This window comes from Gymnoscopelus braueri (assembly GCF_963280865.1).
Source record: "Gymnoscopelus braueri genome assembly, chromosome: 1".
NCBI classification, from domain to species: Eukaryota; Metazoa; Chordata; class Actinopteri; order Myctophiformes; family Myctophidae; genus Gymnoscopelus; species Gymnoscopelus braueri.
In genome coordinates, this window is record NC_137603.1 from 26802692 (window position 1) to 26813549 (window position 10858).

The following is a 10858-nucleotide window of genomic DNA, read 5'->3' on the forward strand; positions in this document are numbered from 1 at the left end:
GATGAACCTGCGGCCAGTCAGCCGCTACTCCATGTTACCCGAGCCTACAGCGCCATCTTCTGGCCACGGACGTGAAGCACTAGAGGGGATGAACGGGTCACTTCTCGTCCACGCCAAGCTGCTTAGCGTCATGGTTGCCATGTCCGCTTATTATAAGCGACTTTGGGCTTGTAATTGCGGATTGCGTTTTTTGGGGGGCTCGTTTCTAAAGTGTAGTGGCTAGTTTGGGCTTGTTATCTAAATGTTGTTTAAACTAGTGGTTTTTCATGTCATGGACCCCCAAATTAATAGACCGGACCGGACCCCCCCCCCCCCCCCTTCTGAAAATGTTTTGTGCCTGAGACCTCCCCCATGATTTGTGTGGATTTGAAAATATTCCACAATTTCCTCATTTTCCCCCAAGATTTTTCTTTGAAAATACCAGATCTACAAGCTCACAACGCGTCAGTGCTCATGGCGGCTCGGGTTGCATCTTTTGGGCTTGTTTTCCCTACCCCCCCGTTGCTTGTTTCTTTCGCAGAATCTGGCAACGCTGCTTTAGCGTCACCAGGGAGACGGATCAGATCTTCTGATGGATGCTGGCACCACAGTTTATGGGAAATAAATACGTGTTTGCACTTTTGTTTTGTTTCATTTTTTTTTAAGACAAAATGTCTTTGACAACTTGCCAGAAGGTTACTCTGATATCATGCTCCGTTCTCTGTGTTTCTCTGTTCCTTCCTAAAATGCTTTTATCCAGAGGGAAAAAGGATGTGGGGCAACAACCCGAGGGTAAGACTGGAGGCTTAACAGATCATCATCTGTCAATCATCATCCGCCTCCATATCTGATGTTGTTTTGGTCACTGGCTGCTACTACAGCCTGCTGTTATTCACAGAATCAAAGAATACAGTGTGTGACAGGCTGACAGCTAGAGTTACTAGCATAACTTTGCCTGTAATAAACTCATTGTCTTCGTGTTGTTCTGAAACCTGCATGACATACAGACATCCTGTCTGTCTGAAGTGTTAAAGCTGATATGGTGATTTATGGAGATCGCAATCTGAGTTGCATAATGAACTCTATAGCCTATAATCCATGATGTATATGGAGTGCATTTCTTCCTTGACTTTGCCTGAAAGACAGTATAACTTTGCCCTGTGTTTACATAAAATAAAATATATTTAAAAAAAAAAAAAGCCCATCATTTCCCTCATACCAGCAGTCATCAGCCACTAGACTAGTGTGTGTGGTTTTCCTGCAGAAACAGATTGCCCCTCTCACTGTATTTTGTTGATGATGTGCTAAGATTTGTTATGTAAACAAGGCAAAGTTACTATGCCTTGAACCTGCCGTACCTTTTTGGGCATGTCATAGGGAAAATTTGTCAAAAAATGTCCATTCATCATACGACAAAGTATACATTTTAAAAACTATATCTTCAACTTGTCATCTTTCACTTACAATGTATACAGTACATTATTTTTAAGCACTACGCAGCCAGTTGATCGCTCTCCTCTTTTCTTCATAGTTGGGCCAGGGTTCCATCCTCCTATGATGCATCGTCTGTCACTGCCCGCGGACCAGGAACAATGGGGGGACCACGACCCATCTCACACCTGGGCACATAGTGTTGAGGCCATCACCAAGACCAAAGGCCAGGGAAGAACGACCAGCCTGATCGGTCAAGTCCTCCCTATATATGGCTTTGGAATCCTCCTTTATATCGTATACATCTTTTATAAGGCAAGTAACCGATGGTTAGGCATAATAGGCAAGCATAGTGGACTATGAAACTTTCAAGAGAATATGGAGGCGCTACAGTATATGAAGCCTAATTCATACTTTGTTCCAGAAATGAGTTATTTTCGGCTTGTGACACAGCCACACAAAGTAAAATTAGCCTGAAGAAGTGGCCCGGGTTTGGTTTAGAAGTTTTAACTTGCAGACCTTATAAATGCTCAAAACAGCAAAAAGCTCAACAGATCCTTAATACAAATACATGTGACAAAAAATGTACTGTAACTGCAACAAGAATTTCCCCCAAGATCACAATATTTTATTGAACATCAACGAATCAATAGAAGTAATGTCTAAAACCCATAAGAGTATAAACTGTATACTCAATCATAAAACTACGATAAGAAAGGGAAAGGGAGTACTAGCTGCAAAGCATTTATAGCATCTCAGTTACTTGTGGCAGTGGTTCTCAAACATTTGTGGCTCAGGGCACCCCTGTAAATAACGTTTTCATCCACGGCACCCCTGAATAACATTTACTTTACAGCACCTTACGTTTATGTCAAATATGTGGGGGGGCTGTGAGCCTATTCCCCTAACCCTTGAACGTCAACTGCGTCCAGACAGCCACGCACTCCACCAATCCTGTAGCACTTAGAAAACAGAGGGAGGACAGACAATTCATAACAAGGATAATTTACACTAGGCCACCTAACACTAAGTTATAACAAGCACTGAAATAAAACTACCAACACGACCCTAACACGACAAAACAGCAGTGGCAGTCAGTGACTACAAAAGAAACAGATTACACACATTAAAACACTGTCAAACACACTGTCAAACGGATCTATGTAAAACAATCATGACATTTACCTCTGTCTACTTATTGAACACTACCCATATGGAAGGCTCAACACAGGAAAGCAGGAGTCACTATGGAGCAGGGCCTAAACTGTGGCAGACAAAAGGTCAAACACAGAAGGGCAACAAAACATGTACCTTCACTACATAAACTATACACCTACCAGGGACCAAAGAGGGGAAAACCCCATGTGACCAAACAATTTGGAAACCAGGAAGTGGGAGGTGCTATGGTCTGTCTACCTCCAAGATAATTTATAGAAGAAGGTACGATCAGTCCACGAACTAGTCAGGCGCAAATTAACAAGAGTCATTACAAATTAAACATTCTTTCAAAAAACACAACATGGGGAAAGGCAAAGGATTGTAACACCGGCAGTATCATGTTAAGGTGCCCACAAGCATCTGAATTCAGAACTTTCCATCTTATGAAGACTACCTCTGTCTTTTTTGAGATGCATGACTTCACACAGCAGCGACTGGCATTTAAAAAAGACACAGGCAAGTCTCTTCCCTCTCACTGAACATGGGAGGCAAACTGTTTTATGAAATACATTTCACAGTCAATGAGTCAATGAGAACTGGCTGGGCCAGCTTGTGAACAAACACTAGTTCTGAACGATTGCGTCCTTTGTCAGTTAGTCGGTTCAGGAATATAAATATAAATAAATATAAATATTTAAAAATAAATATAAATCTTCTGTTACTTTCCTGGACCGAGTATTTTACAAAGGTCTCAGTCGTTCAGAAATAGCGTTTATTCATAAGATGGTCCACCTGGCCCTCATTGACTGCAATGCATTCCATCGACCTCCCGGTTGCAGTTTGCCTCCCAGTGCAACGAATCTGCCAGCTGGAATAGAGAAATAACGATAGAGAAAATAACGTAGATGACCGTACCTTCTTTTATAAAATTCCTTGTCCATCTCCACAGTAGACCAGGAGGGACACTTCCTTACTAGCTATACACATTACTGTATGTAACCAGTAATGTAGCAATTATTAAAAAGTATGGTCTGATTCATTTAGAAATGCAAACACTGTCGCCCGCATTTTCCTAATGTTTAAAGCAATTTGCTGGGATGCTTTACAGTAGATATTTTCTTACTACTGCTAATGGTTGAATTGATCATCATAACGTTTTCTTTCCTCACAGCTGACATGTAAAGGAAAGACTCCAAAATCAGAATACCACTATACAAGACGACCAAATGAGAATGTGGGGAGTAAGACCAGTAAGTATGTTTGATAATCAAATGTGCTTTCATCACAAATGTGCTTTCACTACATTATGTAGCCTTTTCCATCATGTAATGGCACTTGAAATGTTTAGACATTACATGTGAATACTAGGTGACCGTTTCCAAATGATGGCAAACCAATTTGGGCAATGTAATAGCTCAACACGTAAAGACAGATATGAAACCTCTTCAGCATTTTTTTTAAATTCCAGCGCAAAAGGGAATTCCTGCCAAATTCGACCTGGATTTCATTTTACTATCTTTCCAACCAAAGCGATCATCTGTGTGAGAGAGCCCTCATGCACAAGTCGATTTTACAGAAGGACAGACATGAGCCCTTGTGGACTTATAGACCCCTTAACAGACAACGTCACACAGTGGCGTCAGTTCAGTAAAAGCTAGGGTATGGCAGGGTTAACCATCTGGGGCGCGCGGCGCGGCGAAGCGAAGCGCGGAAAAAAATGTTGGGGGCCCCTTTTTGGGGGGGCCCTTTTTCGGCCGCACGGCTTGTCTGCTGCGGGGGTTGCTGTGTCAGTCTTTTTACCAAAAAATGCATGCAGAGAGGTCTGCTTCCTTTTCATTTTAACTCACTGTTCACAAGTAAATAAAACAGCCTGTCTGCTATTGAAAAAACGCGCCTCTGCTGCTTGCTAATTAACAATAATGCATTGCACCTGTGTTGAACCTGGGATTCCCAGGCTGGGCCTGGGAATATACCATTTGACAAGATAGGGGAGAATAGGGGAGATACAAGCAGTTGTGAAGAATGAAATACCCTGTGAAAGCAATCATTTTGCATTGGTAGTTATTTTACTGAAATGTAATAACAGAATAATCAACGCAGATAGACAGAGACATTCATGGATTTATTTTTTATTAAAAAAGAGCCAGGGTATGGCAGCTGCCATAGCCTGCCATACCCAATTGACGCCTCTGACGTCACACTGATAAGAACCAGTATGCGTGCAACCAGTATGCACGCAATGAAACCCATTCTATCAGGTCTCGCTAGGACGCGCCTCACTAGCCAACACACAAGAGGGGGTTGGGGTGTGCTGAAATCAGCGCACCCCGAAACAACAGGTTGGGAATTGATTGCGTGAAACAATCAACTGTGCGTCCAGTCTCGATGTTAGTAAACAAATAATTGGTCTATTGGGAACATGCATCAAAGAGTCTTTAGTTTTTTACAAATGCAGATTAGCAATTACAAAGAATGTAATTTTTTATATAAAATAAAATAGCCTTTTCATCAGCAATAACAATGTGTGTTCAACTGTACATGAAATGCAGATGTCAGTAAGGGTTGTAACTTGTAATGTGTCAGAGATTAGAAGAAAAGTCTTTATGACTTACTCTGTATGGATCAGTCACCCTCCCCACATCCTTCATGGTAAATCATTCATGCTGAACACGGAGGAATGTTCCATAATATTTGACCTATTTGCATCATAATAATTGTAATGCTATTTAAGCAGTTTGTGGAATCCATTCAGCACCTCATAACGACAGTTCCAAAACTCCAAATAACCAGTGGTGGACTACAATGTACTGTAGGCCTATATACTCAAGTAAAATAATTCAAAAGTACAAATCATGAAGTTGTTATTTTTTGTGTATCAATGCATTGCTGTATTGAAATTTAGGAGTAGAAATGAGTTGAGTTGAAATAGCAGATCTACAAGCTCATAACGCGCCGAGATGCGACGCATTGTGAGCTTGTAAATAAAAAAATATTTCTGTAAGTTTGGGTCACAAGAGTCCTTTCTTAGAAGTGGATTCAAAAGTACAATACTTCTATTTGAAATGTAGCGTGAAAGTCATGAGCTTGCAAAAAAAATAATAACAATAATATATATTTTTAAAAGTAAGTGCAGTACTTTTGACTAGTTACTGTCCACCACTGCAAATAATACTGGAGATACTGCAATGTAACTTTGTGTGTTTTCTTGTTTTCTCTCTCAGCCGATTATGAACTGGCCAAGCTTCAGCAAAAGCTGCAGGAAACAGAGAGTATGATGGACAGGATCATCAGTGGAAAGGGCCTTGGTTCTAGCAGGTACCGCTCATGTTTCCTTCTTTTTTTTCCCTTTTCATTTTGTCGCCCAATTTAGTTACGCCAATCCCTCCATGTGCAGTGGTAGAAGAAGTACTCAGAAGAAGTAAAAGCAGCAATACCACAAATATAAAAGTATTCTGTTACTAAGGCCTGTATTCAAATCTCAGAATTACACTTAAGCACAGAACTTGAGTAAAATGTACTTCGTTACTTTCCACCACTGCCCGTGTGTATAGTCCCTGTCACTGCTGACCCTTACTGTTTGTGTTTGGTCATAGGGTGTAGATCACTGTTTCTCAACGTCTGGTCCGGGGCCCACCAGTTAAAAATGTTGATTTAAATGAGACCTGAAGCCGATTCTACATGTCTCCTAAATCTCAACAGTATTCTGAAAAACGTATGTTTCTATATCAGTGGTGCTCAATCTTTTTCATGTCAAGGACCCCCAAAATTATATGTATTTGGCCCGCGGACCCCCATCAAAATATTTTGTTCCAGGGACCCCCAGAAGCAACGATTTGAGTTACAAATGTTCGCTTTAAAAATATATATATTCAAAGATTTGCACACATTTTCACAATTTTTTAAAAATAGCAGATCTACAAGCTCGTAGCGCGGCACTCGGTGCCGCGCTATGAGCTTGTAGATCTGCTATTTTTGAATAGCCCAAAGTGTAAAATAATGCTTTTTAGCTCAAATCTAAAAATGACACAGTTCCAGGTCTTAATGGGTTAAAATCTTCAGGATTTTTCAAAAATAGCAGCTCTACACGCTCATAGCTATGAGCTTGTATATCTTCTATTTTTGAATAGCCAAAGTACCATTTGATTTGCTATCAGAGATCCCCTTCTGAACATTTGCACCTGTCCTACGCACCTGTCACCAACCTTTGAGGTGTGCATCGGCCTGCTTCTAAAATAATAGCCAAAGTATAAAATATGGTTAAAGTGGTTCAAATGATTGTGACGCTGTATTAACTACTTTTGCCGGGTGAACTATCCCTTTAACGTGTTGCGGAAGAACACGCTCCGTGCTGAATAGGCGCCTGACCTACTGTATGAAGATTCAAACCCCCGTCTCCACTGGCGTGTGCAGAAACCTTACCCCTGTGCCACCCAACACGCCCCAATTGCTCATATTTCTTATTACATTCTACATGACCCTAGAGACAGCCCCCAACAGAGAAAATTGAGATGAATTACATTATCATGGAATTAACTCTATAAACGCCATTGACTCGAAAACGCGTCAATTACTACTTAATCCACCCACGCCATTGCCGCGTTTGACGCGTTGGAATCGCGTTGGAATCGCGTTCATTGTTTAATCTCTGATCGCGCTATGCTGCTTAAAATTCAATGTTATTCTCGAGTTCCACTTACTTCACCGACATCTGCATCCGGTTTCATGACCTGGGTTCAGTTTCCGGTTTTTGATTTTTTTCCCCGGTCATTTTCGTCAAGAATAGGTAAACAAACGGGTTTTCACACGGTATGACAGACAAAGGGACAGGTTCTCTTCTATAATCTATGGTCTGGGTGACGATCAGTCATCGCCGTCGTGTATCACATCGTAATTTTGAGCGATCAGACGATGTGTGACGACGTCACATCCGTTTTCATGTTTTTCCCTGTCTAATCGCTCAAGAAGGGTAACAGTGACCCAAGGAGCTGATCAAACTGTCATGTGCTGCTCTCTAATGGCGGATTTGTGCTGCGTCTTTAAAAAACAGTCTGATAAATTATTTTCATGAAGATTTTCAAAATATAAAAATAAAAAAACACGAAAATTGCTGGCAATGGGGGAGTACTTTATGAAAATACTCTGGCAGTCAAAGAGTTAATATGGATAGGCTTGGTATGAAAATTAAAAACCACATTTTAATCTTCGTACAAAAAATGCAGATTTTTTCATTCATGCTCACGTACCATTTCATGTTGTCTTAATCTTTGTATACTTTTTATAAGTTGAATTACAATTTTCTTCATGTTCCAATATCTTCAATCAAACAATGTGAGTCTTCGTTTCCAATAATTTGGTCAATAGTTATCAGGTCAATGTTTCATGTGAACAAAATATAATATATGGTGGCAAATCATATTCTAAATATGAAATATCATATGCACGCACGGTTATTTTTATTTTTTATTTTGTTATGATCATTCTGTGCGCTGGAAAATCCGCAGGTCATGCAACATGGATGATTCATATGACAAGGGAAAATTCTTGTAGCCTAGTTATTGCCTGCTGTGCAATCAGTCGGAACCATAAGAAGTAATGTTCCATGTAAGCTTGTTTTGAACCACTTTTCCACAGTCTAAGAGAAAGAAAAGATGTTCACCCCTTCAGAGAGCATCACTGATTTGGAGAGGGATTGGTTGTGTGTATTTATGTTGAAATATACTCACGATGTGTTAGTCGTTTTCAATACAATTAACTCTACTTATACTTAAGTAATAATTAAGTCAAGTAAGAGTACAGTACTTCTACTTGAGTAGGGTATTATAGTACTATTTACAGCACCCCTGCAGAAGAGAATGTAATCGATGTTAGTGAACTCTGACAAACAGTGATAATCTGTCGTAGTTCTTGAATCTCAGTGCTTGACTCCGTTCCCATATCTTTGGTGCTTTCCAGATTCAAAGGGAAGAAGAGTAAAAAGGGAGAATCAAACAAATCAACAAAGAAGGAGGAGAAACTACTCAAGCAGCTGAGTCGGATCACCCACTTCATGCAAGAAGGCCGCATGGAGGGAGCCTCCCCGGAGATGGAGGCTGAGGAGGTGCCTTACACAGAGGATTGGGAAGGTAAAATACTATAATACTGAATTCTCTGTCCTCAGTATCACCATTTAAGCACAATTATTTACTGAATCTACAGAGCATACCAAAGCAAACATCCAAGAAGTCCTGCTTGATTTTAAATCCACCAGTGGAGCAGACAATCAAGGGGGGAAAAAAACACCCTTAAAGGAGGAGTTCACCCAAAAAATTACTTATTTTCTATCAATTGCACACCCCATGAAGCCTTGAATTCATGGATTTATTTTTGTTTTTGTGGCATTCCTAAGCCAATAATTTGATTATAATAAATTTGTCCCCATTGATTCCGGTAGGAGACACAAATGCATTTGTGTCTCCTACCGGAATCAATGGGGCTACATTTATTATAATCAAATAATAAAGGAAGGAATGCGACAAAAACAAAAAAATATCCATGAATTCAAGGCTCCATGGGGTGAGTAATCCATAGAAAAAAATGTATTTTGGGGGTGAACTACTCCTTTAAGACCTCCGATTATAAATGCCTTCTAAATCAGTAGCCTAGTTCTGAAACTCTTTTGTGCCAAGGACCCCCAAAATAATATGTATTTGGCCACAGACCCCAATCTGAGAATGTTTTGTGCCAGGGACCCCCAGAAGAGAAGATTTTGTGATGTATCTATATTTGGGTTTCAAGCCACGCCCAGTTGCTCTATGCATTTCATTATAGTAAAGTTGTTGTCATTATAAATTCTGACTCCTCTTGTGTGTCCACCCAGGCTACGCTGAGGAGACCTACCCTGTTTATGAGGAACCCTACGAACGTCGTGATTACAACGACGTGGTTATCTTGGCGGTGCCGAGTCCTCGGCTGCCTACCGCTGAGGCCTTGGCAGAGAGGATGGAGCAAGAGGAGGAGGAGGAAGTGGAACGCAAATTGGAAGTAGTACAAGAAGAAGAAGAAAGAGAAGAGGAAGAAGAAAGAGAAGAAGAGGAGAGGGAAGAAACGGAAGAAATGGAAGAAACAGAAGAAGAAAAAGAAGAAGAAGAGGAAGAAGAAGAAGAAGAGGAGGAGCTGGAAGAAGATGAAGACCAGTCTGAGGAAGAGAAGAGGCTGCTGCCCAGTCCTCGTCCAGACAGACATGCTACAGAGAGGCATGAAGAGAGGCTGGGTTTGGATGTGAGCAAAGAGCTGCAGAGAGAGTGTTACAATGTGGGGAAGAAACAGATCAGCTTCAGTGAACACAACGATGTGTACCACTACCCTAAAGAGGACGCGTATGAGGAAGGAAAGGAGGAGGAGGAGGAGGAGGAAGAAGAGGAAGAGGAGGAGGAGGAGGTAGAGGAGGAAGAGGAGGTAGAGGAGGAACAGGGTAGTCAGATGATGGTTGATGTGGACCGAGAGGAGAGGGTTGATGAAGAGGATCCAGTGACGGAGGCCGAGAGCTTGACTTTCGATTGGGACATGGGTTTCAACCCAGAAGCTGAAGCGGAGGAAGGAGACGAGGAGTATTTGTTTGTGTCGCTGCCGGTGGAAGGTGACAGCGCTGCCCTGTCAGACCCCACTAAAGGGCCAGGGAGGAGTGGGCTGAGGATGCGTAACAGGAGAGACATAAGAGACTCCTGAGGTCATGACACACTAACCTAATTACAGTCCCCATGTGTGTCCCTCTTATCACATGTGTACAATATGGAAACACTGCTGAGGAGTTATGTATGTTCTATTTTTTAGCGCCATCTTTGTATAATGTAGATACAACTCTCCTTTTGCACTTTTCACATAATAAAGACCTGATGACTACTTTCGTTCTTTTAGGCATGCTTTTCTATATATATATATATATATATATATACACACGCGCAAGGGCACACACACACACACACACACACACACACATAGCTTCCAGTGGACAGTAGCCATTGAGACATCATCATTACAACTTCACGCTCCCAACTTTTCTAATCAGATAATGTGAGTCACCTGGAAGAATGTTACCGGGATCAATTATCCAGTCTCTATAGATTCATTTCAAGTATTTACTTTAGATACTTAAGTTCATCTAAGTACATCTACATCTAACGTGAGCTATTATAAGACTGACTAAAGTGTTTTTTTGGGTGACTTTACCGGAGTAAAAGTATAGCTTTCAAGTACTTTAAACATCACTATCCTGTTCTTTGTATACAAACCTGCTGTCCATTACAAATCTATC

General features: G+C 41.1%; 1 protein-coding gene across 1 annotated transcript; it reads left to right on the forward strand.

Annotated features, from left to right (window-relative positions):
- Positions 1 to 650: 650 nt before the first annotated feature.
- ric3a (RIC3 acetylcholine receptor chaperone a) lies at positions 651 to 10272 on the forward strand (the record flags this gene model as incomplete). Its single annotated transcript, XM_080432578.1, has 6 exons — positions 651 to 771; positions 1511 to 1725; positions 3740 to 3818; positions 5790 to 5883; positions 8521 to 8690; positions 9425 to 10272. 6 exons carry the CDS (start codon positions 651 to 653, stop codon positions 10270 to 10272), a joined length of 1527 nt encoding a protein of 508 aa, XP_080288704.1.
- Positions 10273 to 10858: the final 586 nt, after the last annotated feature.